Source organism: Canis lupus, chromosome 4, assembly GCF_048164855.1.
Source record: "Canis lupus baileyi chromosome 4, mCanLup2.hap1, whole genome shotgun sequence".
In the NCBI taxonomy this organism is placed as follows: domain Eukaryota; kingdom Metazoa; phylum Chordata; class Mammalia; order Carnivora; family Canidae; genus Canis; species Canis lupus.
The window spans coordinates 55,937,462-55,965,228 of record NC_132841.1 but is presented as its reverse complement, the minus strand read 5'-3'; the positions used below and the strand labels follow the sequence as shown (position 1 = coordinate 55,965,228).

At 49.3% G+C, this 27,767-nt stretch overlaps 1 protein-coding gene across 2 annotated transcripts; it reads right to left on the bottom strand.

Moving 5' to 3' along the window:
- Positions 1–477: 477 nt before the first annotated feature.
- HAND1 (heart and neural crest derivatives expressed 1) lies at positions 478–4,004 on the bottom strand. Of its 2 annotated transcripts, none has more exons than XM_072824409.1 (2): positions 3,081–4,004; positions 478–1,483 (listed from the first exon to the last, which is right to left on the bottom strand). In XM_072824409.1, the coding sequence occupies exons 1-2, from the start codon at positions 3,630–3,632 to the stop codon at positions 1,379–1,381; spliced, it is 657 nt and encodes a 218-aa protein (XP_072680510.1). In that variant the 5' UTR covers positions 3,633–4,004; the 3' UTR covers positions 478–1,378. The 2 variants fall into 2 exon arrangements, with proteins under 2 accessions (XP_072680510.1, XP_072680509.1); XM_072824408.1 differs by having other exon boundaries at positions 1,155–1,480; positions 3,081–3,774.
- Positions 4,005–27,767: the final 23,763 nt, after the last annotated feature.

Sequence of the window (27,767 nt, the reverse complement as noted above, 5' to 3'; positions counted from 1 at the left end):
TGAGCTCCTGGACCATTACACACACATCTATAAGATCCCAAGAAGCTCACTTTCATGAACCTATTCCCCAGAGCATCCCCTTCTGTCGACTTGCAATGCCCTCAGATGCCATTTGCTTGTATGACAAGCCCCCTTCCCAGTAACCCCAAACCACCGCCTGCAGACACCGGTGTGCATACCATCCCACACATCAGCTGAAATGCTGACCCACATAAATCCTAGCCTGTCCTTTCTGGGCCTAATTCGTTTCCAGTTTTCCTTTCTGTGGGTTCACTGAAGTTATCCTGTCCAGCCATTATATTCTAAGAACTTTTTTCTTTGTCCCACGAATAAATCCTCCATCTGCCCCACTTTCCTGACTTGATTTGCCATTTGGTCAGAACATTTAACAAAAGAGAAGTCAGAACAGAAGATTCTCCGCCTAGCAGAAATGATGGGGCTAGCGGATATACCCACCAAGACAACACGCAGGCTGCCTCCGATTTCAGAAAATCTTTTATTAGTCAAGAGCATAGATACTGCTTTGGCAAAGGGAGGAGGCGGTGAGTGGTCTTATAGATTTGAGGTAGAAAAAGGGTAGGGATGGGGTAATAAACACCTGAGCGCAGCAGGCATGGTAGGTAGTTTAAATACATAAAAACTTTTCAACGTAGGGAAAAGTTTTTATTTACAAAGGAAGGAGGGAAAGAAGGAAGGAAGCAAGGAAGGAAGAGAAGAAAGAAGGAAGAGAGGAAAGAAGGAAGGAAGGGAGAGGAAGAAAGAAGGAAGGAGGGAGAGAAAGTGTTTCCCTTGGAACTAAATAGGAAGTGCAGCGACAATAAAATAAAATAAAACACCACTGTTTGAAGGAGAGCAACAAAAGGCAGCCCTCCGTCTTCCTGGTTTGGTTCTCTTTCCCTGGCAAAAACTATTGATTCCTCTTATTGCATTTTCATTAGGGAAGAGAGCGCCCGGGGGTTTTGCCGCAAAGCGGTCGGGGAGGACAAGAAAAGAGCCAGTAGGCATAGTGGAGAAAGCATAGGGGCTTCGAAATTCGCCCCAGAAGGGTTGGAAGGGTGCGTTTTAGCGCGCTTGAGTCCCGCAGTCCCTCTCTCCTGCATTGTGCAGCCAAGAGCCGCCCTCTCAGTTTCAGGGGTGGGGGGTGGATATATATATATTTCTCTTTCTCTTAATGTATTAAAAACAATTTCAAATGACATTGCACGTGCGATCCAAGTGTGTTGTTGCAGCTGGCGACCTGCCAGCACGCAGCAGAGGCTCTGCGGGATGCGCCCCCATAAGCCCCTGGCACCCAGAGCCTGGCCCTCGCCGCCGCCTTCCTCTCCTCCCGGGGCTCCGGGGTCGGGCAGCCGTGGCGGGTCCTCGGCGCGGCCTCGGCTCACTGGTTTAACTCCAGCGCCCAGACTTGCTGCGGCCAGCCTGTGCGCCCTTTAATCCTCTTCTCGCCTGGGCCCAGGGCAGGAGGAAAGCCTTCGTGTTGCTGCTGCCAGAGGACACACACAAGAAAAGAGGCGAGAGACAGGTTTAAATTTTTCTACTCCTATCGCCCAGGCATAGAGTTGGGGTGGGGAAAAGGTTTTGGGAGCAGTAACTGGGCGCCTTTAAATAAGTGAGCGATTTCTGTTTGCAAAATAGGCAAACAGGCTAATAAATTTGCCTTTATGCGCCAGAGTTTCTGGGGGCCGGAATGGGATGGGCAGTCTCTGGAGGTTTGGTAACCAGAATTTTCTGTGCCTGGTGAAACTGATGCGCATAGTTTGTGCTTTATGGCGCCAAAGGACGGCCGCCAGTATTGGAATGGGGAGAGTGGGAATCAACAATTTTTCCCTCTCGTGGGCCTTCTCCCCCCCACCCCCAAGTCCCACTCGCTTTCCCACCAGGATAAGCGTCTGGGCTTGGCCACTGGGTTGGGTCCCTGCTAGTGCACTAGGAGCCTCGGATGGCTAGGAAAGGAGGAACCAGTTGGCCTGGCCCACTATCCTCCTTCTTGGCTCTTAGCAAGAACCTAGCGGTGCTACTTTGAAAGAGGCGGCAACGAGCAGTTGGTGAGGATACGCCCCAAAACTCCTTGCAACCACGCGTCCCTCGGCTTGCCTCTCCTCCACCCCGGTGGCAGTTTAGAGACCCGATGCCTATCTATCTTTCCTGGTCTCCCCCGAGGAGCTTTCCCTAGATTACCACAGCCCCTGCGGGGCAAAGAAAACCTGGCGGGGCTCTCTGGTCAACTCCTAACTTGCTGCGGCGGGCCCGAACACACCAATTTAGAGAAACGAGTTCCCTAGCTTGGAAATCACCGCCCTCAGGCGTCCCAGAGCCCTTGGGCCAGCTGACCCGCCCTCCAGAAAGTGTCGCCCTCACTGGAGAGGATGGAGAAAGGTCGAGTAGGGATTGCGATCTCCAAAGCCAAAAGCAGTGGGTAAGACCCGTGCCTCTTGCTTGTCAGAGTTTACACACAAAACCAACAAGGTTGCTCTCAGAACTAGCTCGCTGGGCAGTGGAGCAGTGGGACCGGATCTGGGCTGGGAATAGAAGACCTGACTTGTTTTACCCCAGCTTCACCTCTGACTCCTTGGGTAGGTGGCCTTTAATCCCTCGTCCCACTCTGGGCCTCAGTTTCCCTATCGGTGCTAGGAAGTGGCCTAGCCTGTTCAGCAAAAACTCTTTGAAAACTGAGTCCACGTGCATAAATCCACACTAAGGCAAATTAAAGTAACAAATTTCTACTGCGTTCTTAACGTGGATTCCAGGAAAGCCCAGGAATGGATCAAGCCCCCCTTGAAATTGGGAGCAAAATATAAGATGTGTACATTTTCTCAGGTCTGCAGCTTCCAAAGGATCCTTAAAAGGGATCCTTTGAAGACTGTCTTCTTTCACAGCCTTACAGACTGTCCCACATTACAAATGAATTCAAATACGAAGCTGCCCCCGCCGCGCACACGATCCCATACTACAGCCTCAGAATTCCCCGCAGCCTCTCAAAAGCGCTCGCACAGCGATGCAGACTCCTTCCACCGTGCCCCGGGCCTGCGGGGACTCACCAAGCCGGGCCCTTAGCCGGAGCCCACGGGCCCCCGACTTACCAGCTCCCTTTTCCGCTTGCTCTCGCGGCCGCCATCCGCCTTCTTGAGTTCGGCCTTGAAGGCTTCGGGGTCGCCGGCCTGTGCGTCCTTGGCCAGCACGTCCATCAGATAGGCGATGTAGCTGGTGGCCAGGCGCAGGGTCTTGATCTTGGAGAGCTTGGTGTCGGCGGGCACGTTGGGGATGCACTCGCGCAGCTCCGCGAACGCGCTGTTAATGCTCTCCGTGCGCCTCCGCTCCTTCTTGGGTCCTGAGCCTTTCCGCCGGCCCAGGCGGCCGCCGAGCGCCTCCAGCCGCCCGGGGCTCTGGCCGGGCCTGGCGTCGGGCCCGTAGGCTGCGGTGGCCGCCGCGGCTGAGGGCGGTGGCCCGCCGGCGGGGAAGTCTGGGGCAGCGTCCGCGGGGCTCAGCAGCCAGCTCTGGAAGTAGGGCCGCTCCTGGTGACAGCGCGACGCCGGGCCGAAGAGGAAGGGTTCGTGGAGCATGGGGTGCGTTGGGTGTGGGTGGTGATGGTGGTGATGGTGGTGATGGTGTGCGTAGCTGCCCACGAGGTTCATGTTGGAGCGGCCCCTGGCCTGCGCCGCCAGCCCGGTTAGCGCCGCCCCATGCGCCCCAGACACTGCCCGGGCCACCCGTGGGCTGTGGGGCGGCGCTCTGCTGGACGCCGGCTTGGGGAGAGTGTGGGGCGAGGCTGCGGACAGGCGCGCCCGCCGGCCTCTCGCCTGTTGGGTCCCGGGCTGGGACGCCGGGGCCGCAGACCTAGTTAACCCTTCTGCGGCCTCCCCTGCAGGGTCTGGCTTATATAAGGCCACGGCTTTGATGTCAACCTCTCCCTGGAGCCAATGGCAGGGGGGCGGGGAGGAGGAAAGGGGGTGGCCGTCCCGGGTTTTAAGCTCAGCGAGCCGGCACCGCACGGCTCTAGGCCGCCTGCGGGGACAGGGAGGCGGCCCCGCCTCCGCCTCCCCACCCCCATTTCCCGGCTAAGGGGGAGGCGGGGGCTCCGTACTTGAGGCCCAGGCCTGTCAACACCCTAGACGGTGGCTGCCACCTCCTCCCTGTGGACTCAAGGAAAGGAATCCAGAATCATCCGGTGAAAAGAAGGCCTTTACCTAGAGCCCGCCCCTCGATTCTCCAGATAGGGAAACTGAGACCTGGAGAAAGAAAGTCTCTTGTTTCTAGACTGTACAGGATTCAGAATGGGAATTCTCGCCCTTCTCAGTCCTGAGCTACTACTACTCCGCTCAGCGCCTGAGCCAGAAGGCCAGAGAACCCTGCTGGAGGCAGCACAGCCCGCTAATGGTTTCCCTTAAGCACTCCCAGCCCCTAGTCATCAACCCCATCCAGCTAGGGCTGTGCAACCCCATCCAGCTAGGGCTGTGCCCCATCCCAACTCTGCCCAAGGCATCCATGCAATCCACGACTGACCAGGGGCTGGAGAAGACTTGGTGTGTGGGGGAGGAGGGGTGGAGGAAGTCAGGCTCCAAGCCCACAGGCATTTACTGATTTGTTCCGGGCTCCAGGGCCTGGGAGGCACTCTTCTCACCTCCTGGGCGCCTAATCCCATCCAAAGGCCAGATGGAGGGCCCAAAGTTTGGCTACATTGGGTCACTCCACCCAGGTCATCACTGCCTGAGAATGTCCACTTGTCTAAGGACCCCAGTGCCAAGGCTTGCACCAAGGCTCACACCAGGAGAAATCAATGTTTGGTAGTAAACACATACAAAAGGGCCGAGAACTTCCACTCGATTTGCAAGGCTGGCGCAGCCAGAGAATTACCATGCTGGTATCTCACACCCAGCAGAGCAGAGAGAGGTCCTGGCTGTGCTGGCCTCCACTCTAACCCCCTCCCAGCTAGGGCTTCTCTGGGGCTGTCTGGTTCTCTCCACAGGGGCCTTCTCCCAAGGCTCTCACGGGGACCCAGAAATCCCAGGGTGGTGGTGCCTCTCCCATTGAGGTAGCTTCGCAGCTGATGCCCTCATACCTGAGTCCCTCCATCCTCACCAACCTTTCCCAGCCAACCGCCTTCCCTAGGAGGAGCAGAGGGATTGTGCTTTTCTCTCCAAAGCGATGCCCAGTGAAGGGCAGGGTGGGGGAGGAGGAAATAAATATGTGACTGCTCTTTTTGGAGGGCAAATTCATTCCTTTGCACATTCAACATGGTTTACTGACTGCCCACTATGTGCCTGGCACACTTAGTAGTATAGAGGCAGAGGGAGGAAGGTCAACCCTCCTGGTAGGGATAGGAAAGGTGAGGCCCAGAGATGAACGATTATCCGTGGGGTTGGTAGCAAGTGGAGATGTGGTATTTCTCTCATACAAGGGAATAAATGGATGGGGGGGGGGACACTGCAAGACAGAAGTGGACACTTAGTCCTGAGCAGGTTGCACTTATGGGAGCTCTGCAGGGCAGTGGGCCCTAGAGGTGCGTGGCGGTGGGGGGAAGGGAGGGCCTGGTTTCCTGCCTGAGGCAGGCTGGAAACCCGCCACTCTCCCGGGCGCCTGGCGCCAGCAGCGCTGGGGTTGGGCTGAGCGCAGAGCCGGAGGCTCCCAGGGAGGGAGCTCTCGGCGCCCGGTTCAGCCCCGGCTCCACGGGGTCCCCAGCCTCCCCAGCCTGGAGGCGCTCTGGAGTGAGGGTGTGTGTAGAGAGTTGTAATTACCCTGTGCAGTGGGGCCTCCGTCCTCAACACACACCCAGGGGTTGCCCTATTACTGCCGATCTACACCCACAGCATCTCACAGCAGCACTTGGGTGCTCAGGATTACACGTGTACGTATATGCATTCACAGAAGTCCATCTATTCATACAGATGCCAAAAAGTATGTGTATTCTCATGGTTAACACATTTACACCCATGAGACACATTTTAATATTCATGCATTCCTAGAATTTTATACATTATCTCTCCGTCACCCACAGGGCACACATCTCGACTCAGATATGTTACAGCTATGAGCCACTCCCCACCCTATAAGCAGGCATGCATAAAGATACCATCACACGGTAGAGGCACACGAATTCTACATCAGTATCGCACAGCTGCAGGGTTTTACACATAGTCTTACACCTACAGTTGTGCACCGTTTCACAAATTTATATTTTCTTATTTTCCCCACAACTGTCTCCACATCACAAACTGGTGAAAACTCCATCATACATCTAGTGCGTTCTCAGTGTGGAAACTAACACACCCAGGCACATAGCCACAATTACCACTATGTACACACAGGTGCTCAGACATAGACATTTTCACCTTTGCACACAACACGCAGTCACACAAATTGCAAGCCCTTAGATAGTCTGACATATATTCTATCTTACGTATATAGCCACATTCACAAGTCCTGAAAATGAAGTCCAGCAATGGATGCACACTGTCACAGCACCCACATGAAGGGCAAGCACTCATACAGATCCTGGCAATTACTAGAAAAAAGTCACAGTTCCAGCACCCACCACCCACAGATCCAAATCATTCCCCCCACCTTACACAGATCACTCAGAGCCCTATGCATCCCCAAACTATCTGGCCGGGTTAGTGTGGTAGGAAATGCATTATTGATACCGTATGATGAGTCCCTTGAGGGCCCTCAGAATGCCTGGCAGCCTCTCATGGGTAAAGAGGAGGGTGCCTGTAGTCCTCTGGGTTGCCAAAAATGCTGCTCTCCTTCCTGCACCCCACCCACCATGCCACCATCCCCACCCCACCCCGGCCTGCCAAGCATTCGAGTCTTCAGCCCAGCGGCGCCCACAGTGGGAACGCAGCCATAGGGGACCCTCTGGAGTTTCGGGTTTGGCGGCCTCCAAACAGGATGGACGCCACCGAGATCGCCTGCATAGACCGCAAGGCGCCTGGGCTCCAGCGTCGGCCTTCTGGGAGACCCCAAAGTGCTTTTAACTCCAGCCTGGTGCGTTTGGAGTGCGGCGGACCTAGTGAGTACGGTCTCCCTCTCCGCCCCAGGCTACATGGTGTGCAACCCAGGACTTTGCCCGAAACTCCTGTGCGCTGAGAGATAAGACGTGTGCGTTCCTTTCCCTCTCTGAGCCTCAGTTTCCCCAATTTTAGAACAAAGGGACAGGACTGACGGTCTGGAGTTTTAATTCCCAGCTCTGGGTTGTTGCAGGGCCCCCGCCCCGGTTGTTCTCCGCGGGGACTTAGCGCTCCGCTCTGGGACCGGCTCCAGACCGAGGATACGAAGCTGGGGACTCGGAGGGGCCTCCGCGCGGGTCCACACGCCCCGGCCCCGCCTCCCTCCCGGCACCCCGCAGTGCTCACCCGGAGAGCGCCCCCCGAAGGGCTGACCCTCGCCGCGTTTTCAAAGGCGCGCTTTTCTCTCCGAAGGTGCTAGGGCGAGAACTCTTCCCCCATCTTACGGGGTCGAGAGCTCAAGCACGGAGGGTTTAGGAAGCGTAGTAAAGGGGAGCTTAAGAAAGACTGGCTGCGGATTCCGGCGCGCCTGGGTTGAGATCCGGCCTGTCACCCTTCCTTGCGTAAACCTTAGGATCCTCAGTTTCCTCTTCTGCAAACTGGGACACAGTAACACCCGCCCAGAGTGCTAGTAAAATTAACTGAAGTAATACAGGTGGAGCTCCTAGCACAATAACAGCCCACCTGGATAAACGGTGGCTCTGGTTGGGGGATTAATGCAACGGGAAAAAGAAATGGGGTTTCGGGCGTCCAAGCGACTGCATAGCCCTGGATGGGGAGGTGGGTCCAGACCACTGGTCTCTGCCTCAAGTGCTGTGTTCTGATCCAACCAAGCCTGTTCCTGACCGCACTGGGTTTTCCCTCTTTCCCCAACTACCTACCCAACAGAACCCCACTGCCATAAGGCTGGAAGCGAGGGAGACCGAGCTTTGCCAGGTGTGGGGTTATGTTGCCAGAGACCTGAATTCCTTCCCAATATCTTCCCCCCGCACTTCATTCGCTGCATGATTCGGGGGAGTTCCGGCCCCCTCCGGGACTCAGTTCCCCATCTGTACAGTGGCCTGGCTGTACTCAGACGCTCTGCAGTGACTTCGGCCTGGGCCTTGGGGTTGGGGTCCTTCTGCTCCTGCCCCACTCGTCCCCTCACTCCCACCCCCCCACCCCCGGGGCTGGAAGGCCTGAGAGCCCGCGCCTCGGCGCCTACCGCAAAATCTTCGCCCGCCGCGTCCCGTGACCTTGACGCCACCGGCAATCCCCGCACCGAACCCCTTATCTAAATAGGGCCGTAAATCAAGGACCTGTCAGGGCCCGGGTAATTACAGGAACTCCATAAAAAGGACCCGGCCGGCCGCCTGTTTATATTAGCGCGGTGTAAAATATTCTCGCTGTCTTGGGGAATCGCGTCGCGCGGTAACGCGCCATAAATCAGCCCGCGGGCCATTTACCCCGCAGCTTGAGCGCGCAAATCCCTTAAACATTTCTGTGCGGCATCTAAAGAGTGCCTAGGACTTTCCAACCTGGCCCCACCCGCTCCCCGGGGCCCGGGGGACGGTCAGGGCACGGGAGAGAGAAAACGGGTCGATTTATCCTATAGGCTAGTGGGGTGAGAAGCCTCCTTGACTTCGCCGGCAGGGGCGAGTCTCCCGAGAGATCCCATAGTGTTAGGACGAGCGAGCGGGGAAGCCGGCCCAGAGAGGGAAAGCAGCTTCCCTAAGGGCAAACAGCCAGAGTGGCAGAGGCGCAGCAGCTCGAGGCCAGAACTCTAGGGGAGGCGGGCATTGATGGCAGCCTGCGTCTCCCCTATTTCTCCCCTTCCCTGGGATGAGGAGTGGAGAGAGGCCAAGCCACAAGAGCTGATACTCCACTCTCTCTACCTTTTAGCTTCGGGGATCCCCGAGCTTCCTGCAACTGCGCACAGCATTGTGTGTGAATGTTCTTGTGCAACAGGGCCTGTGCTTCCTAGTGTAGTCTCCTTGTTTTACAGGTGGCAAAACAAAGGCCAGAGGATGGGGTGCACAGCTAGAAATAGAAGACCCTCGCGAATCCATTTCAGTTCACCTCCCCAACATTCTTTCCTAAAGAAAAACTAAGAGAAAGAGAGCGAGAGAAAGAAGGCAGGAGAGAGAGTGCTGGGTTGGGGGTGGGGGGGCCAGGGGATGAGGGGGAGCCAGAGGACAACCCAGTCCATCTTTACTTTTGTAACAGCCTCAAAAATACTAAATCTATTTAAGGTAAACCTGATGCGGCCATTGTCTAATGAGTAACATAAATCAAGCTTATGGAAAAAGAATATTAAATTTTCCGTGTCTTCCCTCGGGGCTGGGACCTGAGGAGTCGGGGAGAACTAAACATCTTCCTCCCCCATTCCCTTTCCCTTCCGAAGTCCTAAATGACAACGTGTTTACACAAGTTTTTATGTCGTCTGAGCTTAGTCCCGGCTCCGTTTCCTCCTCTGTGTATTTTCCGCGCAGAGAGATGTCTGCTTTAGGACGCGTTCAACCTAAACAGAACCCCGTCTGATTGGAAAATGTATTTATTTGAAAAATCGTAACTCACAGTTTTGGTGAAATCGGCCCCCAAATTTATGGGATCGTTTGGGGCGCGCGGTGATCGTAAATTTAAAAGCACCGACACACCCCCTCCATCCTCCTGCCGCCTCCCGCAGCAGCTCCAGCCTGTGTTCACCGGGACACAGGCCGGCTCCGCTGGGGTCCACTCTGGGCCCTCCTCCGCCCTGGGGCTCCAACCCCTCGCCTGGTCAGGGGCGCCTTACAGGCAGGTGGATTTCATTGTGGTTCCTTTCCACCCAGTCCGATTGCTTTTGGAGCAATTTAATTTTGTTTGGCCTCACAGAGATCAGTTTCAGGTGGTCAGTTAACCGGGTCCTGTTGTGCACTTCTGTTTTGGGCATATCGGGTTTTTCCTTAAGTGCTGGCTGGTTAGTTTCATCGTGCTGGGTTGCAGGTCGCTTGCCTGGACCCCAACCAACTGATCAATTCTGTGCCAAGCCCTTCTATGACCAGAGGTTTATCTCTGGTCAGTGTCATGAAGGTCAGTTTCACCGCCTGAATGTTGCTTTCCAGGTCAGAGAAATTTTTTCTTTTTTTCAATCCAATGTAAATGACTTGGGAGGAGGGAATCAATCCACTCCACCTTCTTTTGGATCCTGCAGCTAGTCTACCCTGGCTCAGGACTGGGAAAAGGTTGGAGCTGGGACCATGTCCCCAAGGACTGATGCCACCAGCCCCATAGGCTGGGAAGTCCTGTAATCCAATCAGAGCTCAGATGCACAGGGCCTTCATGAGCAAGTCTGCTTTTTCGAGAAATGCAAGGCTGAGCCATGTCTCTCTGTCTTTTGTCTTTCTTTCTAGGGATCATGCACTTCTCTGCCAGCGTCCCCACCCCACAGAACGGGGGCAAGCTCTCAGCTCTAAGTTTGTTTGTCTAAGCACAGCTATCGCAGAGAGAGGAGTTTGGGGATTTACTCCAAACTTTGTGCGCACTGGAGCAATGCAGCTCTGCGCAAGAATGGTGGCAAGGTAGTGCGGGAATCTGAGGTTATTCAGTAACTCTTGCCAACCTATGGATCCCACCGCAAGCCTGAATCCTCAGCCACAACCTGGCAGGAGTGATCTATACTCAGTAGCATTTAGTTTAAAGAAATAAAATTGATTTCAGCAGAAAAAACCCAGTCAGGTCAACCTAGTCTGTTCTGGAAGATGAAGAACTGGTGGGAGATAGAATGGGTAGAAACGGTTAGGGGACAAGGAGTTGCTCTTCTATTGCCCAGCCTTAAAATTTGGGACTGAGGGTACAAGAGGGGCGTCTCCTCCTTCCTTGGGTCTCAGTTCTCCCAACCTAAAATGGAATGGGTCATGGGATCCATACTTCCTCCAGCTGCGGAGAGGATTGGGGCAAGATACTGACTTCTAAAGTTGCCAGGAGGCCAAAGTATTAATCTTGAGAAATCTGTGCTTGTCTGATGGAGAAGTCCACAGGAACCCAAACATTTGAGCAACTGGGTTGGGAGGGATGGATCAATGGCTGGCTACACTTACCGGTGAATATTCTGGCTTCCTCAACTCTTGCCTTCTTCAGATAGGCATTCGGAAACTGAGTCTATGGGCAAGAAACTGCATCATTATTAGTCTTATTATTTTAAAAGGGGCCAGGCTACATCCGTCATCTTTCACATAATGGTCAATTGTAAACACACTTTAAGAGAGAAACACAAAAAAGGGATTTAATGTTGACACTGGGAAAATGCTTAGCTCTGGCGTTGCTGGGGAATTGGCAGGCTCTCCTGTCCTTTGGGAGAGAAGTTAAGTGCTTAGTGTTTTTTTGCTTTTTCCATTGAATTTTTAAATCTCTCAGGGGTCTTCTTTGTCTTTAGTTTAACCAGAGAAGTCCTTACTGAAAAAGTCAGAGGCTGATAAAAGGGTCTTGGCTTCGGGTAGGAGAAGGGGTGGGCAGGAACACAGCACCTCACCCAGTGCCTGAGTCTTTCTGCCCAATGGCTCCCCTCGCTGCAGCAGAACGTGGTGATAGAGCGGGGAGCTGAGCAGACAAGTGAATGGTGTGAAAAGCAGAAATCAGAAAAAAAGGCATACCTGGCGACTGGAGAAAGGGGAAGCGCATTCATTTTGAAGTGTGAAAGCCAGCTCCCTTCCAGAAAGCCGATTTCAACCACCTCTTCCCAGTGTGAACATCACTCCCTGGCCACACGAACAACCCCAAACACCCCGTCACCTCACCTACACACACCACCTGGCACAAGATTGTCCCTGTTATCTTCCCAACACCACTCGGAGCGTGGAGCCAAGAACAAGACGTCACAGTGGAACTCACCCCCCAAACTCAAACCGACTGATGGTAGTTATTAAATTCATTTTTGTCCATGCAAGCAAGGCCCTCTGAAAGTCTATTTTAAAAAGAACGGCAAAGGTGGCAGGGAAAGAGAGAACAGAAAGGAAAGCCTGGAAACCAGAGCAGAAATTAATTTAATTACCTCCTCTCCCCTGCCATAAATTCCACAGAGGAAATCAAATCTTTCTGTGCATGTGTATAAAAACCAATCAGTCTATTGAGCTCGCCAAAACCCATTATGTCTCGAACTGGGTATCCTAATTGAATGAATCTGACTGTACCAGGCAACCAGGAGTCAACCCAGCCAGGTTTTTCCGAGGGCCTTTGCCATGGAGCCAGAGAGGATAAACATGGATTGGAACCACACACTAATCAGCTTGCTTGCGGAGAAAGGGAACTTTCTCAGCCTGGGTGCTTGCTGGCAGATGCATCCTAACATTTTGCGTCAGATTGTAATGGAATATTTCTCATAAACAGCCAAGTGTCTCTCCCAGCCACTCACCTGACATGTTTCTTGTTGTTTAACTTCAGATCTGACAGATGATGATAACCTGGAAAAGAGAGAGGTTACAAATGCCGAAGGCTGTGGGGCTGGGCAGTGTAAAGGGCGCCTGCTCCAGATCTGGGACAGGGCTGTGATTTGTAGGGCCCGGAAAAAGCTGTTATGCAACCAGAGGCAAGCAGGGTGCTGGTGCTGGAGGGAAGCACAGCAATGAGAGCTTGGGCTGTTCACTCTAAGGCCATGTGCCACTTGTTTAGTGTGTCCTGTTGTCAGATGGGGGATGCCCCCTCTTTCTCACCCCCCCCCCACTGCCCTATGCCCAAGGGCGCACTGATTTATAGCACCTGTTAAAAACACATAATGTATGCAATTAGTTGTGGCACTAGAGAGAAAAAAAAGGAGTTGACTTTATTCCAATAGAAGATAAATGGGTTAGTTTTCATGAATTTAGTTCATTAATTTAAATTTCTAGGACCAATTTTTTAAAAAATCATTTCTGCTTTCTTTGCTACCTGGTGATCACCTGGTGATTAGTTTTCATTGGCATTGCTTCTCGAAGTTGAGAAGCACACCCTCGAAATCCCCTGGTTGAGCATGTTGCCAAGGCAGGGAATCTTGTAAAATTGGGGTGGGCACGGGATGTGCATTTTCAGTAAAGCTCATTCTGATGCAAGAATCATGCTTGGAGAAGACAACGTGTATGAATACGGCCAGCGCTTGAGAGTAACCTACTTACCGACAAATATACTGTCAGCTGTGTGACTCTAGCAAAGTCAATATATATGCACAATTAAATGGGATACATATACATTGTGGAAATTTAGAAAAAATCAAAAAATATAGGAAGAAATGGCAATTGCCTTGATCCTAACCAGCTATTCCAACTCCCTGGGCTGTAGCTTCTCCACTGAATCCTACAGGTTCCAAAAAGAGACAAGCCTCTTGTCTACCTGTCCTACCTTGGCACCCAGCACACGTGCACACCTCCAAAAAAATATTCCCTGAAAGAAATAATTGATTAAATAAAGCTGTGGCTTAGATGATCTCTAAAGTCACTTTAGAGATCATCCCTAACATTCTATTTTTCATTTTCTGCTCTAGGGGAGAAAGTGTAATTGCATCAACTCAGATATATTTGTCACTGGGACTCTTGACATTTAAGCATGTATATGCTTTTTCTCCCGTGTCTTGTCACTTGATCTGACAGCTTTCTGCTTGCTCTGTCTGATATTAGTTTAGGGCTGTTCCTGCCCAAGGCAGCCCAGCTACCACTGTGGGTTGGAAGTGAGTCAAGCGGTCCCCACCTTGTACCAAACAGAACAATCAGAGTGTATTTTTGAAGACTCCAGCAAAACTGCACAGCCAGCCCAAGAAACAGGATAGTGGGCTGTTTGCAGTTCACAAGCATACAATTCTTTCCTGAAACCATGAGGCAGACCCCTCCCCTGTCATAGTACACTAACCACCCCCCCAACCCACCCCCCACAGCTGCATTAAGCTCTCACTGGATGTCATGTGCTTTACACACATCTCTCATTTAATCCTTGCAGCAAGGCTGTTGTTAACTCTATACTATAGATATGGAGATAGGCCCAAGGTCACTCAGCTAGGACAATGGAGAAGTAGGATTCAAGTCCAGGTCTCCATTGACCCCAAAGTCCTTCCTTTAATCACTATAATCATGTGTGTGTTGGGGGTGGAAGCAGGATAGTTAATATTCTGAAAATATTTTTATTTCTCAAAAGATATTCTAACAACAATTAAATATGAACCTGCCACCTGAGCAATGCAACTTTGTTTTACTTCCTCCCCCTTAAATGCCATATACTAAGAATCCTTCATGATGGAGTTTGTGTTCATCAGTTTTAATAGTAGTTGCATCTAAACAGATAATTCATCATAATGAGGTTATAAACCCCATTAGGAGAGGAGTCGAATCTCTTGTATTCACTGATGTATCCCCAGCACTTAGCAGAGTACCTAGACATAGAAATCACAAACTAACTAAATATTTGTTCACTGAATGAATGGTAACTTGCTTAATATAGACAATCCTGAGGAAATGCCTCTGGCACTCTGATCACCTAGAAATTATTCATATGGTACAGCCCCATCATTCAATTGATGCTCAGCAACATGTGGTTGAAGGAACAATTTTTTAGGAAGAGAGCTGGCATATGGAATTTTTAAAATAAAGTCTCACTTAAATTAGTAAAATGGAAGTAAAATAGATTCTGTACCTTAATTAAGTCCCTTGCTACTCTTTGTAAGATAGGCCATGTTTTCTGATCTCAGCTCTGCCCCCCCTCATTATGTGATCCCAAGCCCCAGATCCTCCCCTGGGCCCATTAAGTCCCAAAGATCTATGCATCTTGTAAGCTCCTAAGTCATGTGTCCACCGCCGGAACTAGCACAGGAGTCAAACTCCAGCCGAGTGTGTTGGAATGATTTGATTCTATAGGCCATACTCATCATACTTGGCAACACTCCCATTTATACTTTTAGAATGAATTTCTAGGGGAAAAAGTGAATATAATATAAGAAGTAAAGAAAAAAAAAGGCAGGACACAAAATTAAATGCATGGGCTTTTTTCCCCCTTCAAAATAAGAAAGGCTTTATTTTTAAGACAAAACAAATAACATGAATCCACATCCAAATGCAAGTGAGAGATTTCACTAGGTTTTATAAAAGAGAAAGTTGCATTCAACTAGAAACGAGAACCATCAAATAGACATATGCAAGAAGACATCCCAAAACAATCATTGTTGATGGAATTGTTGTAATTATGGATAATATAATTTGGTTTTCCTCTACTTTTCAAACTTACTGTAATGTATAATTATAATTCTATGATTTTTTAAAAAAATATTTTATGTTTTTATTTGAGAAAGAGAGCAAGAGAGCACAAGCAGAGGGAGAGGGAGATGCAGACTCCCCGCTGAGCAGGGAGCCCAAGTGGGGCTCCATCCCAGGACCCCAGGATCATAATGATCATGACCTGAGCTAAAGGTAGATGCTCAACGACTATAATTCTATGATTAAAAATAAATTCATACTTCAAACTAAACATATAAAATAAAACATAATTCCTATGGGAGGAGACAGTCAATAAGAAAGGCACCAAGGTAACTTGGGCAATAAAAATAATAATGACCACAACCATAATGTTTATTTGGTATTCATAATGTGGTGGGTATTGTATTAAGAATGTTACATGGATTTTCTCATTCATCTCAAAAGTACTTTATCAGAAAAATACGGTAATTATCCTCGCTTTGCAGGTAAAGAAACCAAGGCACAGAACATTTAAGTAACTTGTCCAAGCTTCCCCAGTTAGTAAGAGACGGAGATGTGATTTGAACCCATGGATTCTCCAAACACATTTATGTTAGGATAGAAAAGAGAAGAAAGTAGAGAGGAAGGGAAACTGTCCTGAGGAGGAGAAAAATTGTCCATTGGTAAGAATGACATGGAACCAGTGAACTGATGTCAGAGATACCTGTCGTTAACCTGCTTTGCTTGGAATCACCTAGGAGGCTAATTAGAAATGCAGAATCTTAGCTGCACCTTAGACCCACTGAGTCAGAATCTGCATTTTAAAAACATTCCAGAGGGATTCGTAGGCACAATAAAATCTGGGAAGTGCAGTGAATACAGAATCCATTTGAAAAACCGAGAGAAAATTCATTTGTGTTTGTCTGGGTTCCTACCACCTTATCAGAAATGAGGGCATAGCTGCATGAATCAGTGTTTTTTCAATGTGGAAATGATGCCTATTTCCTTGATTGGGAAAACATCTTAATAGATTGCAATCAGAGATTGAAAATAAGAAGCAGAATAGAAAAAAAAAAAAAAGAAGAAGAAGCAGAATAGAATGGAAAATCATCAGGGGCACCTGGGTGGCTCAGTGGTTGAGCATCTGCCTTTGGCTCAGGCCGTGATCCTGGGGACCTGGAATTAAGTTCCCGCCTCAGGCTCCCCATGGGAAGCCTGCTTCTCCCTCTGCCTATGTCTCTGCCTCTCTCTGTGTGTCTCACATGAATAAATAAATAAAATCTTTTAAAAAAAGAAAAGAAAGAATGGAAAATATCCAGACTGTGTATCATGAAGGAAAGGTAAATGTTCCTGCATTGAACTTTTTTTCCACATGGAACTTTTATATCAAGTATATGTGGGGATCCCTGAGTGGCTCAGTGCTTTAGCACCTGCCTTCGGCCCAGGGCATAATCCTGGAGTCCCCAGATCGAGTCCCACATGGAGTCCCACATCGGGCTCCCTGCATAGAGCCTGCTTCTCCCTCTGCCTGTGTCTCTCTCTCTGTCTCTCATGAATAAATAAATAAAATCTTAAAAAAGAAAAAAGTATATGTGTGTTCTGGGTCTTGGGCTGTGGTGTCTATCTTTGCCAAAAAAAAGTTTTAGCAACCTGCCCTCACACTATAGCTGGAAGCAGCCATGAAATTCCAGGCTGACATTTAGAGGTGTGGTGGATCTACTTCCCATTTCTGATAAATGTAGGAACTCTGGCCAAAAGAGTTGGGTGGCTGGAGGGGGGGAATGAACCTTTTAGAAATTATCTTTCTTCCTGTCCAGCTGCGGAAACATGGGTCCAGAGATGGGAGGGACTTGTCCAAGGTCACACAGCAAAACCGAGACTTGTGCCTTTGGAAAAAGTAGCCTCACAATGTCAGGCCTTTCATTCCCTTTTTGTCCCAACCATGGAAGGCCGGAGTGGCTGGACAGGGATCTGGCCAGGAGGCCAAGCAGCCTGGGGGACATGACTCTGGAATGTGTTGGGGAAACAAGACGCCTTCTCTTCCAGGCCCGACAAGCCAACAGGCCTATGTGTGGCCAGAAAGGGCTCTGGTTATCTGCTGCCCGCCTCTGTTTCGTTTGGTCTGTCAACTCCAGCAGCAAAGTGCCCCAAACGTGTGAGGCTTGATAAAGGTGGGAAGGTAAGAGGGTGGAGGTGGCAGGACATCAGGGACCAGAGTTTGAGAGATGTTCCAGAACCTCTGCTTCTACATTTCCTCTCAAGAGGCTGGGAAAGTCAGTCAGACCCTCCTATCCCCTTCAAAGCCTCCCCTCCCTCATGATTGTGGCTAAGACCCTGAACTTCCCTGTTGTCTGGGTCCTCTCCATCTCAAGATGCAGCAGGATAAACTCTTGAAACTTAAATGCTGAATCAGAAGATTTGGAATTTTAAAAGAAATCTACCTTTTCATTCTTCTTTTTGCATATTTTTTAACTCAAAAAGTAATACAGAGAATTTGGGAAAGAGAATTAAACACCGATCATACTACCTCCCTCAAATAACTGTCACCATTATGATGTGAATGGTTTTCAAAATGGGGTCATAATCTATCCCATTTCGCTTTTCTCCCTTAGTGATGGATTGTGAGTTTTATTTTTTATTTTTACTTTTTATTTTCTGGTCAATGAAAATCATTTGCTTTTTTATATTACCTGGATATTGGATGATAATAAAGAATTGTCATTAGCTTTTTTAAGTGTGACAATGACATTGTGCCTATCCTTTTTTTAAACAATCCTTCTAGAGATGAGCCATTTCTGAGTCCAATGATGTCTGAGGTTCCCTTCAAAATAATACAAGATGGGGACTTGAGCGGCCGTGGAAATAAAACAAGACTGGCTGTAGGTAATTGTTGATACTCTTTTATCTACATTTTATTTATTTTTTAAAAGATTTTATTTATTTATTCATATGAGAAACAGAGAGAGAGGCAGAGACATGGGCAGAGGGAGAAGTAGCCCCCCCACCACGGAGCCTGGTATGGGACTTGACCCCAGGACCCTGGGATCATGACCTGAGTCAAAGGCAGATGCTCAACCACTGAGCCACTCAGGTACCACTCTACATTTTAAATAAGAGGTTTTTATCAATATTCTTCCATAATATTAGTTTTTTGCCTATTTGGTCACAGATCCCTTTGAAAATTTTAAGCAAGCTATGGATCCACTTCCCAGAAAAATCCACATTCTCCTATCATACCCACAATTTTAGGAAGTTCACAGTCTCCTGAAACCCAATCATGTATCCCAGGTTAAGAACTCCTGAATTACAACATGATTGTTCTTTAAAATTGCATAGTGTTCGGGTAGATCTATCATCATTCACTTAACCAATTCCTCAGTTTGGGGAATTTTTATAATAACTAGAACTATTGGGCAGCCTGGGTGGCTCAGTGGTTTAGCGCCGCCTTCAGCCCAGGGCCTGATCCTGGAGACCTGGGATCCAGTCCCACATCAGGCTTCCTGCATGGAGCCTGCTTCTCCCTCTGCCTGTGTCTCTGCCTCTCTCTCTCTGTGTCTCTCATGAATAAGTAAATAAAATCTTTTAAAAAATAACTAGAATTATGTTTAATGAAACATTCTGTGACATATGTTTTTGCATGTATATTCTTTATGACAAAGTCCTAAAAAGTATCAAAGGACATGCCCATTAAAAAAAGCTTTTCTTACAGAATATCACATTGTTCCAGAAAGTCTAGTTCCTGCCTTTTAAATTTGATAGTTCATATCTTTTTTTTAGATTTACTTACTTATTTATTTATTTATTTATTTATTTATTTATTTATTTATTTGAGAGAGAGAGAGACAGAGAGACAGAGCAAGAGAGAGAGAATGAGCAGGGAGGAGAGGGAGAAGCAGGCTCCCTGCTGAGCAGGGAACCCAACGTGAGGCTGGATCCCAGGACCCTGGGATCATGACCCAAGCCAAAGGGAGACACTTAACTGACCGAGTCACCCAGGTGCCCTGATAGTTCACATCTTTTAAAATCCATCTCCAGGGGCAGCCCCGGTGGAGCAGCGGTTTGGCACCGCCTGCAGCCTGGGGTGTGATCCTGGTGACCCAGGATCGAGTCCCACATTGGGCTCCCTGCATGGAGCCTGCTTCTCCCTCTGTCTGTGTCTCTGCCTCTCTCTCTGTGTCTATGAATAAATAAATAAAATCTTTAAAAAAAAATCCATCTCCATCATTGGAGTCAAGACGTCTGGGTGCAAGCCTAGGCAGCAAGCTGCATGCCAAGTCTCCCTGCCTCTTTGAGTCTGTGTTCCCACCTGCAAATACAAGGTTAAACCAGCTGACCTCTGGATCTCCTGTTCTGTTCTGTGATTCTCCTGATCCTGGAAATTCTGGCAAACTCTGTGTGGTCTGCACAGACCCTGTACTTCTGCCTTTTCTCGAAGGTTGGACTCCACATGCATCTAACTGAACTCATTCCCCCAGTCTGTCTCTGACATTCCAGGTGCTCTTCCTAAAACCTCCGTAGCCCATGAGGCCAGTTTTAGTGGGGTCTGGAATCAGACTTTTAGGGTTGGAATCCTGACTCCAACCAGGGTGTAACTTTGGATAAGTGGCTTAACTTCTGTGCCACAGCCTCTGGGTGTTTAGTATCAGTACCTCCCTGACAGGGTCGAGTGAGGATTAATTGAGCTAATACATGTTAATATGCTTAGAACAGTGCCTAGCATTTAGGAAACACTCATCAAATACCTGCTATTCGTATTATGTCTCTTGCTTACCCAGCTGCCTCTGAGTACTTTCCTTTGCCCACAGGGTGTTTGTAAGGACTCTCCAGCGTGGAAAGCCAACCTTCTCCGGCCCCTGTCCACATCCTTCCTTAGAGCCTGTCTGCCTGTGTCACCTCACACACCTTGTTGTTAAACCCAAATGAACAAGTCCTATTTCCACCACCCTCCCATCCCCGTTGTACCCTAACTGTTCCTTCTTGGTGCCTTGGCTGGAGTTTCTCCCTTCATCCTGATGCATCTCCTCCTTGAGCCCTCCAGAGGAAGGTATAGGGCTCAAATGTAGTCATGCTGGAGCCCAGACTGAGCTCCTGGAAGTCTCTGTTCATACATGAGCCTTAGTTTCTCTGTCTGTAAAATGTGTTGGGGGTACTGAATGGTCCTTAAGGCCTTTTCAGTTCTGAAAAGCTCACTGGTTCCAGAACAAGGCCTGGAAGATAATTCCCTTGGCTTCTTTCTTTATTTATGCACACTTTGCATCCATTCCTGGAAGCCCTGTGTGTCATGCCCCAGCTTCCATAGCCCACACACCTCACTTACAGCCTGTTATGTCAGGGCAGCACCACCAGAAGCCATCACGTTGTGGCCAGAATTTGAGAGTCCAGGGTCAGGAGCCTATGGAGCCAGAAAGCCTCTTCCACCCAGCCTGGAGACCTTGGCTACATCATCTGCCTCCTCAGACACTCCCTTCTCTCACTTGAGGGGTGTGACATGTGTCAGAAGTACTTGACCCTTCGGAGATGGCATGATGCAGATTTGGGGCTGTGGAACCCAAGAATCATAACTCAGGGTAACCTTGGGCTCAGCTCACCAAATCCCAAAATAACGGGTCTGGGTTTTCCTAAGAGACCCTCAGGCCTAATATTCAGGCCCCAGTCTGAGGAGGTCACATATTTGAAATGTCATTTCCAATGCCTTCCCTCGAGTGGCCTTTATTGGAACACTCATAACACATAGGCTCTGAAACAGAAAGAATTTGTTTTTTGCTCCCTCTGACCCTTTTCATTTGTTCTGTAGGGCTACTTATCCTGCCCCTGTATGAAAACTGGGGCAGAGCCATGAGTTTTCTAGTCCCTTTAGGAAGCAAAAAGTCCTACAGCCCCTTCCAGTCACTAAATATCCTCTCAGCTCAGTTTCCCACCCAGACCACCACATCTGCACACTGGGCTGGAAGCCTGCCTTCTCCCCGCAGCCCCCAGCCCCAGCCTGTGCGAGTGGAAGGTCAGGTGAATCCTGTAATCAAGGAGGAAGCTTATTTGGCTTCCCCCTTTCTCTCCTGCCTTGTGCATCTCCCCTCCCAGCAGAATTTGCTAAGCTTGATTTCCGACCCTCCAGGGCTGGAGCCTGGAGGAAGAGAGTTGCTACCCTGTTGCGGTGGCCCCGCATGGGGGGCGCTCTAGACCAGGCAGGCAGGTAGGGTAGACATGGTCAGGGGGCCTTTCCGTGGCTTGCTTTGCCCTCCCTGGAGCTCTTTACCTGCAGGAACTTTGCAAGGCGGATCTGTCTCTGTGTTTGCAGGCAGCTTTCTCCTTCCTCAGCCCCTGGGCATCCAGCAGGCCCTCCAGCTCCTTTCAGCTTGCCCTCCTCCAGGAACCCCCTTTGGACAGACCCTGAGATAAGCTTTCTGGCATTCTTTCTAGAGGTCCCATGTGAGTCCACCAAACTGCACAGCTCTTGCTCCCATCCACTCTGAGAGCTAGCTTCCCAGTACAGCCACCACCCCTCCATTCCACTGTCAAAGCAGTTGGCCAGCACTAAGGTGGCCCATTCGGTGGGATGGCCAGAGGGCAGTCAGAGGGCAGGTGTTGTGTCCACTGAAATGAAGGAGACATATTTTGAGCCCTATGAGTAGTTACTCATAGTACCACCGCTCTGATGTGGGCTAGACGGGGGAGGCATCCTCCATCACTCTTTTTTGAGGCCAGGGAGGACTCAGGGAGCACCACCAGCCCTGCAAAAACTGCCCTCCCCGCTATCCTCAACTACTTCCAGTCCTTGAAAACTACCCACAATGAGGGATTGAGAACATGGTCTTGTCTACCATGGTCTTATACCTTACTCTGGAATGTGGCATCTATTTTATTGGGCCTCTCGCTGCCACTTCCATGTTAATATCCTGTTACACTTATAATAACAGCCACTATTAATTTGATGCTTACTATACACAAGGCAGGCTCGGGGCTGATCATTTGTAGTGAATATTTGCTTTTTTTTTTTTTTTTTTTTTTTCCCTCCCTAGCTTTCTGTATCCAGTTCTTCTGCAAACAGTGCCCTGATTTCTCTTCAGGTAATCCCCTCTCCCTCCTTGTGTGTGGGCTGTTGGGACATTGAATAATGCTCTGGGTGCCCTGCCCAGACTCCCTTCCTGGGCTAGCAAACCCTCCCCCTGATGCAAATGCTGAATGCTAATGGCTCTTAGCTGCCTCATTCTCTGGACAATTACCCCAGGTGAATTACCTGGAGCTACCTGAGAGGATGTGCTTCTCCCCTTGGGGTTGGCCAGTGGTCAATGACTGCCTCCTGGAGGGTAAACCCGACCCCAGGGCCTCAAGTGTGGACAGACTATGGTACTAACCACGCTCTAGCTTGCCAGTGGGATCAGACAGGGACTAGACTTCTCCTGAAACCACCATCTTTGACCAGCTTCTTCCCTCACCAGTCCTGCTGCCTGCCAGTTCTTTCTGCCAGCACCACCTCAGCAGACAAGTCATGCAGGAATCCTGGTCTCAAGCTCTGCTTCCAGGGAACCTGACATAACCCAGGTAGGAGCGGGACCCAGGGCAGCAAGGCTCCCAGGACTCTGAATGGGGAGAATTCTCTGGATGGGGAGAAAAGAGGCTGGAACCCTACTGCTCCATTGGTGACTCCCTGGCAAGGTTGTCTTTTATTCCTGCTATCTCATTTCCTGGTTCTTCAGTTTTTCTTTGGATTCTGAGTATTCCATGTCATTCTATCCCTTTTTTTGGTTCACTTTTTAGCTAGACTCTCTTATGTCTGCCACTGAAAAACTCTATACATAGAACATTTAAATGCATGAGCTCAGCTCTCCAATAACCCTCAGCGCCAGGTGTTAACATCCTTCCCAGGTCACAGACAAGGAAGCTGAGACTCAAAGTTTAGTCACTTGCCTTAGGTTCCACAGCTAGTACATGGTATTACCAAAGTTGGGTTCTGAGCTCAGGTCTGTCTAACACTGGAGGTCTGCTCTTCACCACTCTGTTATCTCCACAGGGGAGGGCAAGCTGAGGTGGCCCACAGCCCTGGGATACTCCAAGTTAGGTTTGAATGCAAATGAGCCAATCACATTGCTCTTCCTAGCAGGGCAGCTCACCAGCTAAGTACTCCTTCCTGCTCTGGAGCTAGGTTGCAATCCAAGCTCCACCACCCCTAATGGTGTTAATTGGGCAAGTTACCTAAGCTCTCAGAGCCTAGGTTTCTTCATCAGGTTGGTGGAGACCATAATGCGTGGACAGGACTGTTGGGTCAAAGGAGGTCCTGAAAGGGAAGTGTTAAGCTCGGTTGCCCAGCACGTAGTGAGCACTCAATAAATAGTAGCTGTTAGTATTGTGGTGTTGTCACTTCCCAGCATACGGGGTGATGGGACATATTTCAGCCAATGAAGGGCCAAAGGAGGCCCCTGGCAAGGACGGTTTCTTGGGATCCCAGTGTTCTTCTGGGCGCTCTGTCCTTACTGCAGGTGCATCTGTGAGGCAACCCTCCAAGGGCTTACACTGTGTTATGGGCCAGCAGACACCAGCTGAGCTGAGCAGACCAGGTGGGGCTGTGCTGGAGGGCAGTGCCCTCTCTTAATGGGGCAGCAGTGCTCAGTGCCGGCTGGCCGTGCCATTTGAGAATTTGGGCCCAGAGTGGCCAAATCCTGGAATTTTCAGGAAAAGCAGGAATCTGGGCTATTATATGAAATTTCCCAATTTTAAAATGTTTTAACTTAAAACACATTTTTTAAACACATTTTAAAAAATATTTTTATCAGACAGAAAGAGACAGCACAAGTGGGGGGAGGGCAGAGGGAGAAGCAGACTCTTTGCTGATCAAGGAGCCCTAAGTAGGACTTGATCCCAGGACCCCAATCATAACATGAGCTGAAGCCATGTGCTGATTGGGCCAAACTAAACCCATCTGTAGCAGATGTGGCCTCAGTTTGCAACTCTGGGTTGAAGGTTTTGGTGGGTGGTTGGGTAAAAGCAAAAGTTGCTCTCCCCCCAAACCAGCAGAACCCATTTCCAAAGCCTGAGAATTGGGTAGGATCTGGGGCTCCTTCTGGCTTTGGCTGTTACTGGTTTTCAATGCTAATTCGGAAGGATGGTCTGACTTCATAGTGTGAGTCCAGCCCAGGTGACTAAGACCCATTCCCTCCTCTTGAAAGGGTGAGATTTCATGTTCACCAACAATGCAGAGAGAGGAAAGACGGGATGTGTGTACACCCATGTGTACACCCAGGTGCATATCTGTGTATGTGCACACACTATGTGCATATGTGTGAGGCGATGTGTGTTGAAGAGGGATGGGTATGGAATGGTCCAGCTCAAAGCTCAAAATTGGAACCCTGAAGTTTTAAAAGTAGCTATTATTTTCATTTATTTCTCTTTGTAGAGGCAAGAAAGAAAATTAAATATTTATTGAGCAAATCTTAAAAGAAATAAGATAGAACTAGTTTTCTGTCCTAGAAATGTCTGTGATATATTTCAAGAGAGAACAATAAATTGCAGGGTGGTGTATGAGATGATTTGATTTTAGTAAAAGCAACAACAACGAAAAATCCCAAACGGACCATACGCCAGGGTGTCAGTCTGTGTGAGCAAGAGGAACAGTGTGGAATTATCCCCAGTGGGCTGTTAACCCTTGGGGGTAGAGGCAGGGAGGATTTGGATAACAACCTGTCACATGCACACATTTGCGTTCTGTTGTTTTACTTATTTTAGTAAGCCTGCACTACTGTCATAACCTGAAAGTCATATAGTTAAGAACAAAATTTAGGGATCCCTGGGTGGCGCAGCGGTTTGGCGCCTGCCTTTGGCCCAGGGCGCGATCCTGGAGACCCAGGATCGAATCCCACATCAGGCTCCCGGTGCATGGAGCCTGCTTCTCCCTCTGCCTATGTCTCTGCCTCTCTCTCTCTCTCTGTGACTATCATAAATAAAATAAAAATTAAAAAAAAAAAAAAAAGACCTTTAAAAAAAAAAAAAGAACAAAATTTAAATATAATTACGTGTGCACCTACCAAAAAGACTACATCCACATTGTAGAGTCATCTCAATTTCTCCCATAATTATATTTGTCAGTTACACCGCTATACATGTCCACTGTAAAAAGTCGACGGTAAAAAAGAAAAAATTGAAATCACTAGAATTATATATTACCCATTAACATTCTGGTCAAAATCCCTTTGACTTTCAGCTCATGAGAATAGCTAACAATTCCCATGTACCAGACCCTGTGCTGACACTTGGGAACCACAGTGCCAATTCTCACTCCATGATGCAGGACCTGCCAAGTCACACTCAGGTTGTGGTGTGTTTACGGGCTTCTTCCTCCAGGAGATTCCGGGTCAGTGGAGTTGGACAGAACTGGGAATCTGAATTAAATAGGCTCCCTGGGGAATCCTGATACAGGTGCTTTTTGGGCCAGCTATAGTCCAACCTCTCATTTCCAGATGGCAAAACTGAGGCCATGGTGACTTGACTTGCCCAGGGTCACCCAGCTCTTGTGGCAGAGCTCAGACTTGAGATCCCCTCTCCCCCTCCACACGCACACCTCCTTTGGAACTCTCCTCACTGGGCTCCTGCAGCTTTCCTCGTGCCAACAGATGTTATTGTTTTCTTATGCCTCCAATTAAACAAAAAATCCTGTCAACGGGCAACAGGCCTAAAGCACAGAGGCGTTAACCAGACTCACAACCCAACCCGGCCTGCTCCTGTGGGTAAAGCACATACAACACATTCCCTCCACAGGTCTCCTTTGCGGACTCTCGCAATAAAGGGCCCCATCGAGGCACCATTCACCTGCATAGTGGCTACTGCAACCCCCGCAGATGCCGGGAGCAGGAGCCTGTAGCCTGCCACCATGGCAACCCTGTGGCAGCCTTTAGGCCCACTGAGATAGCTTGGGCATCAGGAAGGTCAGAGCTGGGGACACTGAGGCCCAGAGGGTGAAGGGCCTGCCTGAAGTTACTCATGGGGTAGAGGCAAAATCTCCCACCAGTTTTGTTTCAGTTCAAGGTTGTTAAGGAAAGTGGGACAGGACTGACAACCCTGGGGGAATGTTCCTCAGGAACAGGGCCTGCAGGAAATGGGACCATTGCTAACATAAGGGCTGAAGCCCTTCCTGCATCTCTGCTTCCATTCCTAGGAGCAGAGGCATTGTGGGTGGGGGGCAACTGTGGCTTCCCCAGTCCTGTGGCCTGCCTCCCAGAATCCTGTGTGGGTCCAGGACCTTGAAGGGATGGCAGGGGCTTGCATCTCAGGCCTGGGAAGCTCTTAGCAAATACCAACTATGTCAGACTGTGGATAGGCAAACAGAGGCCCAGAGAGGGAGAGGTACCCATCCAAGGTCACACAGACTCAAATTTTGTCCTCTGAGTCCCTAAAAAGTGCTCTTTCCACAAGGAAACCATTTCCCAGCCCGAATTCCAGCTTGGGGAGCCATCTCCCCAGCACTACCCAGCCGGCCCTGTAGGCAGAGGCTGCACCTTTGTGCATCAAACACACGCCACTCATCCCTGCCTCATGGCCTTTGCACTTGCTGTTCCCTCTGCCTGGAATGCTTTTCCTCAGCTCCAGTCTAGCTTTCTCTTGTCATTTACGTTTCAGCTAAAATATGATCTCTTCAATGAGGTCTTCCCAGCCCACTCCATCTAAACGTGCTACCCTGTCCTTCTGTTTCATTGGTCTATTTTAATTCTTTTTTTTCTTAAAGATTTTATTTATTCATTCATTCATGAGAGACACACACAGAGAGAGAGAGAGAGAGAGAGACAGGCAGAGGGAGAAACAGGCTCCATGCAGGGAGCTCGACATGGGACTCAATCCTGGGTCTCCAGGATCACTCCCTGGGCTGAAGGCGGCGCTAAACCACTGAGCCACCAGGACTGCCTGGTCTATTTTAACTCTGCCTAGAATTTACCACTGCCATTAAAATGTTTTTTAAGGGGATCCCTGGTTGGCTCAGCAGTTTAGCGCCTGCCTTTGGCCCAGGGCGCAATCCTGGGGTCCTGGGATCGAGTCCTGCGTCAGGCTCCCGGCATGGAGCCTGCTTCTCCCTCTGCCTGTGTCTCTGCCTCTCTCTCTGTGTCTATCATAAATAAATAAAATATTTTTAAAATTTTTTTTAAATTTTATTTAAATCCAAGTAATAACCATATAGTGTATTATTAGTTTCAGAAGTAGAATTTGGTGATTCATTGGTCATATATAACACCCAGTGCTTATCACATCACGTGCCCTCTTTAATACCCATCACCCAGTTATCCCATCCCCCATCCTCCCCCTCCAGTGACTCTCAGTTTGTTTTCTATAATTAAGAGTTTTTTTGGGTACCAGGGTGGCTCAGTGGTTGAGCATCTGCCTTTGGTACAGGGCGTGATCCCCTGGGATTGAGTTCTACATCAGGCTCCCAGTAGGGAGCCTGCTTCTCCCTCTGCCTACCTCTCTGCCTCTTTCTCTCTCATGAATAAATAAATAAATAAAATATTTTTCAAAAAAAGAGTTTGTTCTGGTTTGTCTCCCTCTCTGATTTCATATTATTTTTCCCTCCTTTCCCCTATGATCCTCTGTTTTGTTTCTTAAATTCCATGTATGAGTAAGATCATATAATTGTCTTTCTCTGATT